A 17,217-nucleotide genomic window follows, 5' to 3' on the forward strand; every position below is an offset into this window, starting at 1 on the left:
GGGGAAGAAATCTGTGGCTGACATCCGTACTCCCAGACACCGTACGAACATCGACTGTGACAGCGCCCTGGGTCCGGTGGAGGGCAGCGGGGGGAGGAGAGAAGGAGGAGGAGATAGAGGAGGAGGCGGGAGCAGCATCCGGAGCCGAGCTGCAGCAGCGCCGCCTTTTGTGCTGCGGCCGCGGAGCCCCCGAGGTGAGAGCCGGGCCGAGTTGTGGAGGGTGGGGGCCAGGGATGGGTCTGGGTCCTGGGATCTGGGTGCCGAAGGAGGGTCGGAATGCAGATGTGGAGGAGTGGAGGAGGCGGAGCGGGGATGCTAAGGCTGTGAGGATGGAGAAACTGGGGACCTGGACCCGACGCCTGTGGGGATGGAAAGGAGGGGAACAGAGCAGAGGGACGCCGCGGCCTAGATTACATGAATAAATCCCCGGAGAGCTGAAAAGGACTGCAGGCTGGGGTCGGGGATGATTGGGGGAAGACTTTTAAGGGTAGCGGGCAAGACACCATCCTCCTCTCCTTCTCCCACTCCTCCATCCTCAAGAAGGGCGGGGGGGGGGTGGAGTGAGGGAGGTGGGGAAGAAGAGTTTTGGCCCCCAACAGGGAAGGAGAAAGACAAGGCCTTGATGTGCCCCTACCTCCCTGACCCCCCTCATTCCTCCCCCCCCCTCCCACCACACACACACACACACACACACACACACACACACACACACACACACACACCAGGCTGCACCTGGAGGATTATAGGCAGAGAGCATCTGTTCCTGGATGCCCAGGCATGGTCCCCCTCCTCTTCCGTTTTGAAGCCCCTAATCCCCTCCAGCTGTGGTATTCACCTTTTCCATCCAGCTGTTGCATCCTACCCTCCCCCATTCATATGTGTCTTTCTCCCTCCTCTTTCTCTCCATGTCTTCTGGCTCCCCTAACCCATGTCTCCAACCCAGGCCTTTCATGAACCTCCCTTTTCCCCATACATTCTTCAAACTCTTTGGCTTAAAAATACACAAGAACCCTTTCCATAGAGTTGAGATGCCTGCTAACAATGGCCTTGGCAGAGAGGATGGAAGAGAAGAGGTCAGAGGCTCTATAGACAGTGGAAGGAAATAGTAGAATATCCTGCTTTTCAACTCCACTACTTGCTCCCTCCTGGGAAGAGAGTGGGTGAGTGGCCCTCAACCTGGAGGGAGTGCACATGAGGTCTCTTCCCCACCCAGAGTCCTCTAAGCCACAGTCAGTGCCTCCCTCTACAGACTTGCAGTTAGTTCCCTTTCAACTTGCAGAGTGAACCCATGGCTCTGGGAGCTCTGATTTTCAGCCAGAGGATCATACTAAGGGAAGATAGTCATACCAAGGGGAGGTGAGCAGAAATCATTCAGGAAGGAAAGGGCCTAAGTGCACCCTGGGCCTTCCCATCCAGACATTGAAATTCCTCTGAGCTTTAGGGCCTGCACTCTCCTCTCACACTTAAGAGAGAAGCAGCTGCCTTCTCAAGCCTGCGAGAGCATCTGTTCCTGGATGCCCAGGCATGGTCCCCCTCCTCTTCCGTTTTGAAGCCCCTAATCCCCTCCAGCTGTGGTATTCACCTTTTCCATCCAGCTGTTGCATCCTACCCTCCCCCATTCATATGTGTCTTTCTCCCTCCTCTTTCTCTCCATGTCTTCTGGCTCCCCTAACCCATGTCTCCAACCCAGGCCTTTCATGAACCTCCCTTTTCCCCATACATTCTTCAAACTCTTTGGCTTAAAAATACACAAGAACCCTTTCCATAGAGTTGAGATGCCTGCTAACAATGGCCTTGGCAGAGAGGATGGAAGAGAAGAGGTCAGAGGCTCTATAGACAGTGGAAGGAAATAGTAGAATATCCTGCTTTTCAACTCCACTACTTGCTCCCTCCTGGGAAGAGAGTGGGTGAGTGGCCCTCAACCTGGAGGGAGTGCACATGAGGTCTCTTCCCCACCCAGAGTCCTCTAAGCCACAGTCAGTGCCTCCCTCTACAGACTTGCAGTTAGTTCCCTTTCAACTTGCAGAGTGAACCCATGGCTCTGGGAGCTCTGATTTTCAGCCAGAGGATCATACTAAGGGAAGATAGTCATACCAAGGGGAGGTGAGCAGAAATCATTCAGGAAGGAAAGGGCCTAAGTGCACCCTGGGCCTTCCCATCCAGACATTGAAATTCCTCTGAGCTTTAGGGCCTGCACTCTCCTCTCACACTTAAGAGAGAAGCAGCTGCCTTCTCAAGCCTGCCACTCACCTACTCTCAGTGGGAACTGAGGTGATGCTGAGAAGACCAACGTTGTGTGATGTCTAAACTCCAGCATACATGAAAACACACAACTAAATATCCCCTATTTAAACCCAGTTATGGGCAGAGGAGGCAAGAAGAAAGGAAGTGGCTCAGGGCTTCCCGGGTGTCCTTATAGCTGACGATGGCAGAACCCCTCTAAAATCCAACCGCTGTTTCCAGTTCTTCCCCTTGAGGTGACAATCATGGTAGCCCGGCTTTACCAGGAAGAGGACCCTAAATTCTAGTACCCTCCACCCTGGACTCACTTAATGGCAAAATGGCTCATCATGTGCAGTGCCTGGACTGGGAAGAAAGAAGGGATTAAGAAATCAATCCCTTCAAGAGTCCCTGCTGGGGCAGGAGTAAAGTGTGGCTATGATGGAGCAGGGGACACAGGGGCTTCATGAAAGGTTGGCCACAGAGACCTGTCTGTCTGCTTTATTTGCTCCCAGAAGGACTTGGGTCATATAGGTGATGAAGAAGCAGAGACACTACTGCAGAAGAGACAAAGGGTCATCCAGGATAAAGAGCCTTTGTCCTTTGGTTTCTTATTTCTTTGCTCTTTTTTTTCCCTCGTGTTTGTCCACCTCCCTTTCCACCTGTACCCTCTCTACTGCCTCTTGCTTTGCAGAGGAAAAGGGAAAAAAAGGATGGGAATCACATATATAAAACCCCCACTAGTGCTTGCCAGGCACTTTTTGCACATGACTAATGCTTATAGGGGGCTTCTTGGATGCCAGGTAGTAGACCAGAAACTTTATTTGGATTATCTCAATAATGCTCATAATAGGACTAAGATTTAGGTAGTGTTATCATGTCTATTTTAGGGATGAGGAAACTAACTAGAGAAGTAATCTGCTCAGAGTGAAAAAATCAGTATATGGCTAGAGTTTAGGATCTCACCGACCCAGAGCCTGTGTTCTTACCCACCATGTTATGTACTGCATTACCACGGTGTGACACAGGTACCACTGTCCCCATTTAGAGATGAAGGAACTGAGGTTTGTTAAAAGTCTCATACTCTACGTTGCCCAAATGGTCAAGAGCAAAGACAGGATGCCAACCAAGCCTCTCTGATTCTCAAGCCATCCACCCTCCCTCTCTAGCACATTGTCTCAAGCTAGGTGGGAGGAATGGATGGACACTCTATTTTCATTTCCTTTTTCAACTTAAAATAGATTTTAAAAAATTTATTTTAAAGCAATTCAAAGTTACTATTGAAACATTAGAAAATATACATAGGTAACATGAAGAAAAACACCCACCATTCCAGCTACCCAGAAAATGTTACACTTTGGTATCTAACCTTCAGGATCTTTTAAAATGCACATTCAGCTCAGAAACTGTTAAAATAAGCTGAACTTCTTCCAGGTTCTCCTGAGATCCTGAGCAGAAGAGACCCTTTGTTAGCCCCATGGCTCTTCATATCTTGCTCCTACCCTTTCCTTCTCACTGAGACCTTAAGGGGTAGGGCTAAGGGGTGATCCTGGATCATGTTGGCCAGAGGTTGAGGATGGGGTGCAAAGAATTGGGCCTTTGCCCTCAATTCAGAGGAGGTGGGATGGCAGGATTTGCAGAGGAAGAACAATAGATCTGGTAGAGGAATGGCTGGGAACTCTAACATACCACTGCCATTGTGACCTGGTTCCCTTGGGACCTGAAATCGAGATCTGTCTTAGGGAAGTAGAAGGTGGGAGACCAAGTCTCCCTTTTTCTGGTCAGACAGAAGACATGGCCTCTCCAAAATCCACAAAGAAAGATCTGATGTCCAGCCAACCAGGAAGAGGAAGCCAGGAGCCAGGCATTGTGTTCAGGGCATTCCCCACATTGTCTTACTTAACCTTCACCGCCTCATGAAGTAGGGTTGGGAGTCTCAGAGAGGTTACAGTCCTTAAACTAATTTGTAATAAAACTGAGGTTCTAGTTCTGATCTCTCCAAATCCAAAGATGGTTCTTTTTTTCCCCTAAACAGTACTTCCCCTTTCTCCCCCAGCCCCTGCTGGAAGATGTGGTGGCCACTAGGAGTCTCAGGGCTTGACCTGTATGAGGCTGAAGGTCTGGATTTAGGAGAGATCTCCAGTTTTCCCCAGGTTCTCAGGAAAAGGCATTTCTCTCTCTTGAAGGCACTGAGAAAAGCTGTAGTTCTTTTCATCTGAGAAGAACCCTGGGGCCAGGACCATGGATTCCTTAAGAAGTAAAACAAGAACAAGCTGCAGTCAAGTGGCCAGAGTCCTTCATCCTCTCAGAATCTCAAAGCTCACAGAGGTGGAACTAGCATTCCAAGGCCTTGGGTCTCCTGACCCCGTGAAGACCTCCTTCCCTACTCCCATTCAAAAGAGAAAACTTCCTCCTATTCCTGAGTGCCACATGAGGTCCAGGACAGTGGCTAGTGCTCAAAATTTAGACAGTTGGCCTGGCCTCTTAACTGAGCCCCCAAGACAGCCAGATAAGCAGCGTGGCATTGCAATTCTGCTGTTAGAACAGGAGGGAGTGAGAGAATTCAAAGAGTTCCCTTGCCACAGACCTTCAACATCTCAGGCTAGAGAACCTAAAGGGCGAGGAGGGTACTCCCTGCCCCCATTCCACTTCTGCAGCCTCCTGAAGGGGCACTCTGGAAACCAACACCAAAGCAGAGAATCTGGTAGCAGAAACTGAATTAGGGCCTCCCGGGGTGTCCAAAGAGCCTCTTCCTCTGGAAGATGTGTAGCTTAGGTACCAATCTGCCCCCTCACCCATTTTGTAGCAGAGTTCAGCACAGTAAACACTGGCAAATATAGTAGACAGAATGACTGACTGAGATATCCACCCCCTCCTGTCACATCCTTGCCCTTCCCCCATGCTGTGCATAATTGATAGCAGGGGAGACAACCCTCTCCCCCAGGGTGACCAGAATGTCTGGACTAGGGGCTCCTAGCCATATCCCCCCCCCAAAGTCCTGGTGGCAAAGGCCTAGCTGGGAGGCAGTGGGACACAGCTGGCAGGTCAGAGAAAGGAAACTGTGTTGGGAGAGAGGAATCTCTTGGGGGGTCTCAGCTTTTTCTGCCACTCCTTCAGGTCAATCTGGTAATCATTAGCCTGAGAACAGGGTGAGGGTGGATTAAGCCTGGCTAGATTCCCGCCCTTTCCCTTGGTCCCATCTCTTTTTTCAGCTGCTCCCATTGCTCTTAAAGACAAGCAGGTGAAATGGTTTCTCTCCCTCTCTCCCCAGCTGCTGGCCCTAGATACCAGAGGGCCCTCCGGGGAACCTGGTGAACTGGAGGGAGGCTCGGCTGCTTGTCACCCTCTCTATGCCTAGACCTTCTAGTAGCCAAACACCAGATGAAGGATGAAAAACTCTTTTAAAAAGCCAGGTGTTGTGCCTTCTCAAGGCTCAGCTTCTAGAAGATGAATTGGGGAGGGCGCAAATGATCTCCGCGTTTTCAATCCCTTTTCATCGCCTTTTTCTCAGCGTCTTCTCTGCTTTTCAAAATCAGTTTTTCAGTCCCTCCTTCTCAGGTTTGACTCTCCCTTGCTCCACACTATTTCGGTCTGTGTCTCTCAGCTCAGTCTCTCCCTCTAACTGTGTCTGTCGTTCTTTCTGTTTATTCTCCCTATTTCCTGCTTTCTCTGTGGCACTGCACCACCAATGCCAACCTAAGTCCGCTCTCCAGCAACAATCGCTCAACAGTCCCGCCCCGGCCGAAGATCTGCATGCGGGGTCGAGGGAGGTATGGACTGGAGGGGAGCACAGATGCGAAGGGGGACCGCGGTCCAAGCCTACGATTCCCGCAGCCATCCCGGCAACAAGCACGTGGGCCAGCCCGCGCCAGGGGCGGGGCTCAGGCGCAGCCCCACCTCCGCCGCCGCTGCTCACGTGACCCTGGGCTAATCTTGTCCTGGTGACTTCACGCGCCGCCTTGGGCCCAGTCGTCATGGTTACGCCGCAGCACCCAGCGCTTCCCCCAACCCGCTGTGTCCCCTCTTCCCCACCCGGACCCCTCCTCCTGCTGCCCGGCCCCCGCCCCCAGCCATGCGCCCCGCGCCACGTGACCGCCGGGAAGGAGGTCGGGAAGGGGGAGGGGGCGCTGGGCCAGTAACCCCTTCCTCTCCATCTCGAATGGCTCTGATTTGGATTTCTAGCGGGCAAGCAAGCAGCCCTAGCTCGTGCTTAAACGCCATTCCCACCATCCTGCCCTGCTGGACTACCGAGAGAGCGCCCGAGAGTCCGGCTTGTGTTCTCAGTGGTCCAGAAGGGAATCCTGGCTAATGGGGCGCAGGCAACATCCCTCAGGTCCTCCAGAGGAAATTCTTTGGTGTATTGGCACGTCGTTTGGCCTGTGTTTGTCATTTGCATTACAGTGTACATGTAACCTCTTGAAGCCACTGATATTTCGTGAGATACGCTGGGGATTCAGAGGCTAAACCTGACTTCTGACCAGCTTTCTGAGGCTTAGTTTTCTCAAGAATAAAGGGACCAATGATAGTATCTCCTTCACCGGGCGGTTCTGAGGAATGAAGGAGCTTATGCATAGCTAGTGTAGGTATGGCTCTTTGACGATCCTCTGGAGTGGGTAGAGCAGTGGTCCCACCTTGCTGAACACCTGCCTGCGCGCCAGGTGCTGTTCGAAGCTCTGGAATCCCACGTGAAATCATAGCTCTCAGAGGAGCCAGACGCCCAGCCACACTGTGCATCCAGGATAATGGGAGCCACGATAGGAAGCATAGGGAACTGTGCCAGCCCAGAAGGGACAGTAACTCAAGAGCAGCAGGCCCAGAGAGGAAGACTTCAAGATGAAGTGAGATTAGAGGGCAAGAGATCCAGCTTGAGAAGTGCCTTCCATGCAGAGCACAACTGGGGACTGAGCTTGAGCCTCTTCTACCTAAGTCCTCCTGGGCAAGGTATTTAATAATATCTCTCAAATGGGCGAAGAATGCCTACTTTAGTTTTGTTCTGAGGATTAAATGAGCTAATGTGCCTGTGACAGAGGCTAACATACATAGTAAGCCTTCTGTGAAAGCCATTCTCATTAGGTGCCCTGGCACAAAAGCCTGATGTATCTTGCTGTCAAACTCAGTTCTGTATGGCCTGGGTACCAATAGCAGTAGGAGATGAAGCTGGAAAGGAGCCAGAGCATGGAGATGAGGTGGCTGGACCGAGGGCCGTGGGGGCTACTAAAAGGTTTGAAGCAGAAGAGCGGGTGCTGGCCATTTTGCGTTTTAGATCGTTCTAAAGGCTGGTGGAAAATGGGGTGAGGGGCCTTGGAGGAACTTAGAAACCATTTAAGAGATAGTTGTCCTAGGCCAGGTGACACAGCTAATGAGGCCTGAATTAAAGCAGTAACTTGGAACTAGAGAAGAGATTAGAATGGCGTTAGGTCAGAGCTTTTCAAACTTTCCAGGCATTAATAAGAATCATCTGAGGTGCTTATTATATACACAGATTCCAGGACTACCCCACACCCACTGAAAAGCCTTTGAGAAGCCTGGTAATTGTTACAAGAGCTGAGACCGTCAGAGGTGCCAGACTTCCATGTCGATCTGCATCATCGTCCAGTGAGATTCCTGCCACCCCTCTCAATGTGATTCAGAGGCTCTGGTGCAGGGGCTTAAAGAAGGACCCTACTATGAGGAACAATTAAAGGATTGCTGGCCTCAGGAATCCTCATATTTCAGGATTTGGTAATTAACTAGATGTGGAAGGAGATGGGAGAGCAGAATTACGCCCGGTGTCAAGCTCTGGTCAGATCTGGTATAGATTGAATAATTAGCTGTGCCTGAATGATAGCAAGTTTATCCCTTTGTACAGTTGGAGGAATTGAGGCTCAAATATTGCTTGCCTGAAGTGACATAGCTGGCAAGTGGTGGAGGCAAGGCTAGGATTCAGAGATTCGGATGTGTGTGGGGTTTTGTTTTGTTTTGTTTTTTTTAGGATTCAGATTTTTTAATGATTGTTTTTTAAGTAGCATCCCACTATGAACTGGGACAAATCTTCATCATCTGGAAAGCTAGGTCTTGGTTTGAGAAGCTGGGGATGGGACAATGAAGAAAGAGGAGGCAGGGTCTTCTCTAACTGACCCTTGGAGAAACAGCTGGACTGATTGGGGGGCTAAGCGGGGTGAAGCAGTAGGCTACAGCTTGTCCTGGCACAGCTTCTACATCCCCATCAATGGTTCTGCCTTATTCCCCAACTGTGCTAGGAGGATAGTGGAGCTGATTGGTTATAGCCTGCACTTACCTTGAAGAGGCCCCCGTGTGTACCTGTAAGCACCCTTATAGGAGACCAGATATGAGCCCTGAGTGGGCTTCAGGATGACTCTCACCTGAGTTTAGTGTTTCTGCTACAGCCTCAATTGTAGCATGTGTAAGTACAATATTGTGAGGCCCAGGTGCATCACCTGTATGCAGGAGGCCCAGGAATGTCATCTGAGAGTACCTGAGTGGCACTCAGTGTTATGAGTGTCACCTGTGTGTGCTCCAGTGTGACGGAGCCCTTGGTGTGTTACTTTTGCGTGCCTATTGTTGAGACTCAAAGTAAAAGGTGTATATCTGAGACCTTTATATGATGTGTGTGCATATGAGCCTCAAATAAAAGAAATATGTCCTCCAGAGGCAACTTACAGTACTCTTACAGAGAGTAGTCTATTACTATAATACTTGAATTTGAGATGTATTTTACCAGTATGTACCTGAGCAGGACTGTTACTGTGTCTGAGAATGATACTCAAATGTATTACCTGTATACCTGAGTAAGGAAGATTTGTGTTACTAATAGATGCTCTAGAGGAAGCCTGTGTATCAGGTTTCCTAAGATGGCTCCTAGGTGAAACTGGGAGGTGAATGGGTACCTCAGGGTGAGGTTCAAGTGTTATTTCCATTAGGGAGCCTAGCTCCCCAACCCATGCCGTGCCTCTGCCTCTAGGGTGAGCATCCTGAGCTGGTGTACCTGTGGTTTTGACCGTTTCTCCCTCCTTTGTTCCCACAGGGCCCACCGCTCACCACCACACTGGGGCCCAGAGGCCATGGCCTGCCTCCATGAGACTCGCACACCCTCCCCTTCCTTTGGGGGTTTCGTGTCCACCCTGAGCGAGGCGTCCATGCGCAAGCTGGACCCAGACACTTCTGACTGCACCCCTGAGAAGGACCTGACACCTACCCAGTGTGTACTTCGAGATGTAGTGCCGCTGGGTGGGCAGGGCGGGGGTGGGCCCAGCCCCTCCCCAGGTGGAGAGCCGCCCCCTGAGCCTTTTGCCAACAGTGTCCTGCAGCTACATGAACAGGATGCAGGGGGCCCAGGGGGAGCTACTGGGTCCCCTGAGAGTCGGGCATCCAGAGTTCGAGCAGATGAGGTGCGGCTGCAGTGCCAGAGCGGCAGTGGCTTCTTGGAAGGCCTCTTCGGCTGTCTGCGCCCTGTCTGGACCATGATCGGCAAAGCCTATTCCACAGAGCACAAGCAGCAGCAAGAAGGTAGGCTTTGTCTTCATGGGGACTCTCCCTGTCTCCCTGAGCCCTAGATCTGTTGGCCAATCCCACCTAAGTCATCTGATGATCCTCTTTCCCTAGTGCCTGGCCCAAGCTCCTTTTTCATCCATCAGCCACTGACTTCCTAGCTTTTTATTGCTTTTTCCCACCCATTCGTTGCCTTTCCTGTCTCCTCAAACCTGGTCTTCTTGGCCTATTTTGGCTACTTTGCTGCCTCACACTCCTTGAGTCATTTCAGCCAACCCAGTGCCTTCCCCTGTGTCCAGCCATTACAAGGCACTGAGCATGGCTCTCTCTGAGCCTTGTGGCACTGTGCCTCCTGTCCACAGACCTTTGGGAGGTCCCCTTTGAGGAAATCCTGGACCTGCAGTGGGTGGGCTCAGGGGCCCAGGGTGCTGTCTTCCTGGGGCGCTTCCATGGGGAGGAGGTGGCTGTGAAGAAGGTACGGGACCTGAAGGAGACTGACATCAAGCACCTGCGAAAGCTGAAGCACCCCAACATTATCACCTTCAAGTAAGGTCCAGGGCAGGGGCTGGGGATTCCGTGCTGAGGGCAGGGACCGACCTGGGCAGCAGGGATCTACCCTCACCCTTTATGAAAGAGACATCCAAATGGCATGGGTGGGAACGGGGGTTCCAGGTATAATCAAGTGAATGCTGGGCTGGCTTTATACCACTGTGTTTGGCCTCCAGGGGTGTATGCACCCAGGCTCCCTGCTACTGCATCCTCATGGAGTTCTGCGCCCAGGGCCAGCTGTATGAAGTTCTGCGGGCTGGCCGCCCTGTCACCCCATCCTTGCTTGTTGACTGGTCCATGGGCATCGCCGGTGGTATGAACTATCTGCACCTGCACAAGATTATCCATAGAGACCTTAAGTCCCCCAAGTGAGTACACAAGCAAGCAGGGAGAAGCTGATGTGCATGGTTGCCTGTAGATGATCCCACCCACGTTAGTGTGGCCATCTTCCTGCTTCCAGACCCTGTCCTAAGTCCATGTGGCTATCTTAGAAACCCCCCCCAGTGACAATTTTATTTTGGGAGGGCTATGGTGAGCCCCCTGCCTCTGGGTGTCCCAAATGCTTAAAACAGAAAGGTAGAGTTGCTGTAGATAGATGAAGTGTGTGCAGGAGCCTGGACCTTAGCTGACTACACTCTTTACCAGCATGCTTATCACGTACGATGATGTGGTGAAGATCTCCGATTTTGGCACTTCCAAGGAACTGAGTGACAAGAGCACCAAGATGTCCTTTGCAGGGACAGTAGCCTGGATGGCTCCTGAAGTGATTCGCAACGAGCCTGTGTCTGAGAAGGTCGACATCTGGTGAGGACCAAGCTGAGGATTGAGAATAGCAGATGGCTAGCACAGGGAGGGAGGGAGGGTGGCTCAAGGGTCTGAGTGCAAGTGAAATGAGTCCGTAGCAAACAGGTCCTCTGGAGGGAGTACCTCCCATGTGATGTCTCCTCTTAACCCAGGTCCTTTGGTGTCGTGCTGTGGGAACTACTGACTGGTGAGATCCCCTACAAAGATGTAGATTCTTCAGCCATTATCTGGGGTGTGGGAAGCAACAGTCTCCATCTGCCTGTGCCCTCCAGCTGTCCAGATGGCTTCAAAATCTTGCTTCGCCAGTGCTGGTAAGGATGGCCTGGCAAAGCTGGGAAGCAAAGGGGTGTTGTGATGCTTAGCACCTAGAACCCAGGCATCCAGACCCAGAATCCTGAACAGGGAAAGGGGAACAGAGCTTCTAGGTATGGCTCCAAGACCTCAGGATTGAGTTTGAATTCAGGGAACTACAATGTAGAAATAAAGTGGACTGACCAGTAATCTGCAGAGGTGCATTAGATTCAAAGACAGAATTCGTGTGACTTTGGGCAAGCACTGTCCCCATTTCTTTAGGAGTAGAATAGGGATAACAGTATCTGCTCCATAAGGTTGCTGTGAAGCACTTGTGAAGGGCTTACAGTGCCACCGAGCAGGGTTGGTTGATCCTCAAGTAGACTGCCTAAGAATGCAGGAGGGAAGAGCCCAGGATCGTTGGTTCCAAACCAGTCCTGAAGGAAGGTTGAGATTTCTTATCTTGTTTAAGGATTTCCCAAAGTATATTTCTTTTAGTGGAGTCACTCAGAAAAAGGTTGGCAAACAAGTTGAAAAACAGAATTAAATAGATTTCCTTACTGCAGTACTTTGATATGCTAAGAGTATAAACATTTCCTGGAGATAACTGACCAGGGATGGGATTTCTTTTGTCACAGAGTATATTCTAGGATTGGATTTTCCAGGACATCCTTTGGGGAAAGGATGCTCTAGCTCTAGTTCCTTTCTGGTCCTCCTTGAAATTCATTCCTCTCCCCTAACTCCATTCCCTCCAGGAACAGCAAACCACGAAATCGTCCATCATTCCGACAGATCCTGCTGCATCTGGACATCGCCTCAGCAGATGTCCTCTCCACGCCCCAAGAGACTTACTTTAAGTCCCAGGTGTGCTGTGGGTAGGAAAATGAACACCTCAGCTCCCTGTTTGAGGCGATGCCCTGAGGGGAGGCTGGGAAGAGGGGTTGATTGGGCTAGAAAAGATGAACTCTTGGAGGACTGAGACCGCAGTCTTGGTCAGTTGTGTGCCTGCTACTTCCAACACACCATTTGCAGCAGTGCAGGCACCTGCAGAGGGTTTCCAAAGGTCTGCTGGGTAAAGGAACCTCACTCAACCCTCGTCTCTCCACCCCCAGGCAGAGTGGCGGGAAGAGGTAAAGCTGCACTTTGAAAAAATTAAGTCAGAAGGGACTTGTCTGCACCGCCTAGAAGAGGAGCTGGTGATGCGGAGGAGGGAGGAGCTCAGGTGTGTGCCTGTGTCTGGAAAGGTGATTTCACCAACAGGGACTGTGGACCAGTTCCCAGAGAATGGGGTAAATTATGGCACCGGGCAAAGCCATCTCACCTCCAGGACCCTTCTGTCCATTTCAGACACGCTTTAGACATCAGGGAACATTATGAACGTAAGCTGGAGAGAGCCAACAATCTGTACATGGAACTTAATGCACTTATGTTACAGCTGGAGCTCAAGGAGCGGGAGCTCCTCAGGTAACCATATGGCCTTTATGCACTCAATCCTCCCTTCATGGAGCTGTGCCTGATTCAGATCCTACTAAGCCTGGGTGCCCCTGAGTGGTGTCTGTCTTTAGAAGGGAGCAAGCTTTGGAGCGGAGGTGCCCAGGTCTGCTGAAGTCACACCCTTCCAGAGGCCTCCTGCATGGGAATACAATGGAAAAGCTCATCAAGAAGAGGAATGTCCCACAGAAGCTGTCACCCCACAGCAAAAGGTGGGATTAAAGTGCCAAGGCTCGAGAATGGCAAGGGGGATGCTGAAGAAGCAGGGGTAGGAATCAAGAATGCTATAAAGACTGATACTTAGATGGGGAGAGATACTGCCTTGTACTACCCAAGGTTAAGAAGTGCCCTCAGGTGATTATCTCCAACTTGTACTTTCCCTCTCCCACCAGGCCGGATATCCTCAAGACGGAGTCTTTGCTACCAAAACTAGATGCAGCCCTGAGTGGGGTGGGTCTTCCTGGGTGTCCTAAGGGTCCCCCCTCACCAGGACGGAGTCGCCGTGGCAAGACCCGTCATCGCAAGGCCAGCGCCAAGGGCAGCTGTGGGGACCTGCCTGGGCTTCGTGCAGCTGTGCCACCCCATGAACCTGGGGGACCAGGGGTGCTAGGAGGGGGACCCTTAGCCTGGGACGCCTGCCCTCCAGCCCTCCGTGGGCTCCACCATGACCTCCTATTACGAAAGATGTCCTCATCCTCCCCCGATCTGTTGTCAGCAGCACTGGGAGCCCGGGGCCGGGGTGCCACAGGGGTAGCTGGGGATCCTGGCTCACCACCTCCAGCCCGAGGTGACACTCCCCCAAGCGAGGGCTCAGCACCTGGCTCCACCAGCCCAGATTCACCTGGGGGAGCAAAAGGGGAGCCACCTCCACCAGTAGGACCTGGTGACAGTGTTGGGCTGCTGGGAACTGGAAGGGAAGGTACGGCAGGACGGGGAGGAAGCCGGGCTGGGTCCCAGCACTTGACCCCAGCTGCACTGCTGTACAGGGCTGCTGTCACCCGAAGTCAGGTAAAGTATGGAATGGTTCCTGAGCTCTTCCCCTCCCTTTCCTTGTTCTCCCTGGGGAGCAAGTCCATAATTCACCTCCCATATTAGGTTCTTGTTTTAAGCCATTCCCTATTTAATCCTATATTCCCTTCTCCTGGGCCCCACTTTTGACCACAGTCCAACTCATCTATCCTGCAGAAACGTGGCATCTCCTCAGAGGAAGAGGAAGGAGAAGTGGACAGTGAAGTAGAACTGACATCAAGCCAGAGGTGAGTAATGCAATACAGGAGATAATGGCATTCTTTTGCTTCCTGGGTTGCAAGCCACAGTTAAGCTGCAGCCTGTCTCTGCAACATATAGGTGGCCTCAGGGCCTGAACATGCGCCAGTCACTATCCACCTTCAGCTCAGAGAATCCATCAGATGGGGAGGAAGGCACAGCTAGTGAGCCTTCCCCTACTGGCACACCTGAAGTTGGCAGTACCAACACAGATGAGCGGCCAGATGAGCGGTCTGACGACATGTGCTCCCAGGGTTCAGAAATCCCACTGGACCCACTTGCTTCAGAGGTGGTTCCTGGCCCTGAACCCAGCTCCTTGTCCAACCAACACCAGAACCTACTCAGAAGGGAGCAGGTGAGTCACAGAAACAGCTATAGGGGACAAGGAGCAGATATCTGGTCATTTGACAGCTACTGGGGAGATGCAGAGGTCAGAAAGATAGATATTTAGCCTGCAAGTCATTCAATATCTGAGCCTGTTTCCAATACAAAAGAGCAAAAATTCACATGGTGGAATATATGCATAGAACTAACATGAAAAGTTTAATAGGTTTGCTTGTAAGTTGCAGCTAGGGAGGAATCCTGAAATCAGAAGGTACTGTCTTAGAGAATGGCCTGAGCTATGAAATTTGGACGCAGTAAAATCAATAAGCTATTAAAAAGACAGTAAAGGATCCTGAAGGAATCTACTTGTACCGCCAATAGACATGCTAAGCCTCAAACCTCATTGCCTGTCTCTTTACAGGGTCCTCCCAATTCTGAGGACTCAGACTGTGACAGCACTGAACTGGACAACTCCAACAGTGGTGAAGCCTTGCAGCCCCCAGCCTCCCTTCCTCCATGAAAGCCACTCTTACTCTTGTACATAGAGAAATATTTATATAAATAATATATATGCGCCACGTAATCAACAGAGAAAGACAGGGCTATCCCAGCCTTGTCAGACTCAAGGGAGACTGACCCCTGACCAATTCACCTGATACACTCTAGGGACACCAGTAGCTGTGGAAATGAAGGACAAGGACTGCCCTAGAGCTATGGGTAAGGGCAAACTGGCCCCTTCCTGCTTCACCTCATTATGTTCAGCAAGCAGTCAGGCAACAGAAAAGCCAGACTTGCCTGCCATGTTCCTCTATACTCTTTCTCCCAAATCCCAGGGGAAAAGGAGAGGGACCCACTTAACTGCACTTTTTTGTTTTCCATTTACTGTTTACACATTTTGCACTTGGGAGGAGGGAGGCTAAAGCTGGGTCCTCCCCTCTGAGGTTTCTCAGGTGGCAATGTAACTAATTTCTTTGTCCCTCCATTTCTCTGCCCAAGCCCTGGCTTAGGGTCTAGGGGGAGGTTAGGAGATTGTGAAAGCATGTGATGGCTCAAGCTGAAGAACTGGGGTGTTGTTTAAGTCCCTGCTTTTATCTTGGTGCTTGATTGGGGTGGGGACTGTCATATTGTAACCCCTGTGAAAAACCTTGAAATATAACCACTCCATGCAGGCCCAGCTGTTGAGGGTTTTCTTGATGAACAAATGGGGCAGCATACACGGTTAAGTAGAGCCTTGGGCTACAGATATCTAAGGACTCTGGATGAATTACTTCCTCCTTTTATGCTTTTCTAACATCAAAGCTCCAACCTTCTAAATTTATCTGCATAAATGGGAGCAGGTAACTTGAAAGAAGGGCGGGTCTTAAAACACCCATTCTTAATATGGAGAGAAGACAGTAAATGAAGTTACTAAAAACCACACACGAAAGCTTTAGATTGGAAAAGGACAGACATTCCCAGCAACTTCAATCCCAGTCAAATATCCAACTGCTTCCATGTGAATGTCATGTGCATCCCTCTCCACACCCTCCAGTGAATGTATTTGCAGACTAGTCCTAGGAAAATGTAACCCCCAATCTTTGGTACCAAGGGCACAGCCAGCTTGCTATAGCTGTTAGGTCATTCTGCAATGTAGGCTCAAGGGAAATCAGATCAAGGGCTATAAAAAAAGATGGAGTGGTAAAACAGAAGAAAACATCTTGACTGGAATAAAGGCTTATTATATTCAAAGCCCAAGCAGGGTCCTTGTCCTTTGAGGATAAAAGGTGCAAAAAATAAAGCAAGACAACAGGAATAAAACCCACATGAATCACTGTGGCATCCAGTTTCTATTCACAAAGAAAAAGCTCCAGTCCATCTTTTAATTTTTTTTTGAAAAATTCCTGACATTACAGAACTAAACTGAAATGTATTAATATTCCACTCTTACATTTCCATGACAAACAGAAAAAAATTCATGAGCCAAAAAAAAAACGGAGAAGCTTATAAAACTAAATATGGATCTCAGCATTAACAGCTGAACAGAGAAAGGAATTAAAACGCTTTTAATTAAAAAATCACGAGTGGATGATAAAGTGTGTAGAAACTGAAAATTTACAAACTATTTAAAACCTGGAATCGCTGACTGTTCAGAAACTACACAGATGGATCATGGGTGGTGGTGAACAGCAGAAAGGGATTATGGATGAATCTGCATTGTTCTAGCTGCTCCCCATGCCACCCGTCTCCGAAGAAAGCCTGTAACACAAAACAAGAACTCCAAGTTAGTTTCCTGAGTGCCCAACTGCACCTCACCTCCGAAACTTTCAACCTGGTTAGTGAACCATGAAGAATACACAATCAGTGTTTTAATATCAAGAATAACATTTTAATATTTCTTAGCTTAACCAGTACCATGAGTCTATAACCCACAACCTCTGCAATTCAAGCTTCCCAAAGGCAAATTACCCCCACGACCAAAGGAAACAGGACCTTGGACACCAATTGTGGGCATCCTTCAAACTATGTTCTTGAAAATCTTTGTAGGAAATGTTAAACACTTTATGAAAATACACCATATACTGAAGCTTTCTCTTAAGGAGTCACAATACACAAGTTTCTTTACTGCTGAACTTATTTTTGCTCCTCTTTAGATACTAATAGAACAGTTTAGGAAACAATCTGAAAATAGTTTCATGAAGCTAATACTGAGACATCTCAAACCTTTATTCTAGAACAGTCCTAGGTTTATCAATGTGAAGGCTATTACTAAGATAATAGTTTTAAGCACTAAAGGATGTCAAAGTA

At 50.0% G+C, this 17,217-nt stretch overlaps 2 protein-coding genes across 13 annotated transcripts in view; one reads left to right on the top strand and one right to left on the bottom strand.

The window, feature by feature from the left end:
• MAP3K12 (mitogen-activated protein kinase kinase kinase 12) lies at positions 1–16,404 on the top strand. 3 transcript variants are annotated; one of them, XM_039862294.1, is made up of 15 exons: positions 56–194; positions 9,245–9,418; positions 9,518–9,726; positions 10,071–10,254; positions 10,434–10,625; positions 10,903–11,061; positions 11,214–11,372; positions 12,108–12,216; positions 12,465–12,574; positions 12,700–12,816; positions 12,918–13,055; positions 13,236–13,851; positions 14,029–14,099; positions 14,191–14,464; positions 14,855–16,404. In XM_039862294.1, exons 2-15 carry the CDS (start codon positions 9,282–9,284, stop codon positions 14,951–14,953), a joined length of 2,574 nt encoding a protein of 857 aa, XP_039718228.1. In that variant the 5' UTR covers positions 56–194; positions 9,245–9,281; the 3' UTR covers positions 14,954–16,404. The 3 variants fall into 3 exon arrangements, with proteins under 3 accessions (XP_039718226.1, XP_039718228.1, XP_039718227.1); XM_039862293.1 differs by adding an exon at positions 7,703–7,941 and having other exon boundaries at positions 71–194; positions 9,245–9,726; XM_039862292.1 differs by having other exon boundaries at positions 1–194; positions 9,245–9,726.
• PCBP2 (poly(rC) binding protein 2) overlaps positions 16,226–17,217 on the bottom strand; it is a 21,068-nt gene continuing 20,076 nt past the window's right edge. For 6 of the 10 annotated variants that reach the window (XM_039862328.1, XM_039862333.1, XM_039862331.1 and 3 more), the window contains one exon: positions 16,252–16,668. In XM_039862328.1, the coding sequence (XP_039718262.1) occupies positions 16,632–16,668 (37 nt within the window). In that variant the 3' untranslated portion in view covers positions 16,252–16,631. Of the gene's footprint in view, positions 16,669–17,217 lie in introns of all 10 variants that reach the window. The other 4 variants (XM_039862330.1, XM_039862327.1, XM_039862334.1 and 1 more) reach the window with 3 other exon arrangements.

The sequence above is a fragment of the Pteropus medius genome, unplaced genomic scaffold (assembly GCF_902729225.1).
Source record: "Pteropus medius unplaced genomic scaffold, Ma_sr-lr_union100, whole genome shotgun sequence".
NCBI classification, from domain to species: domain Eukaryota; kingdom Metazoa; phylum Chordata; class Mammalia; order Chiroptera; family Pteropodidae; genus Pteropus; species Pteropus medius.

Excerpts from the sequence above, each read along its gene's own strand:
- MAP3K12 (XM_039862292.1), top strand. The coding sequence starts at position 9,282 with ATGGCCTGCCTCCATGAGACTCGCACACCCTCCCCTTCCTTTGGGGGT. Across the intron at positions 10,255-10,433 it reads CCCAACATTATCACCTTCAA|GGGTGTATGCACCCAGGCTC; the intron begins GTAAGGTCCAGG and ends TTTGGCCTCCAG. Across the intron at positions 12,817-12,917 it reads AAGGAGCGGGAGCTCCTCAG|AAGGGAGCAAGCTTTGGAGC; the intron begins GTAACCATATGG and ends GTCTGTCTTTAG.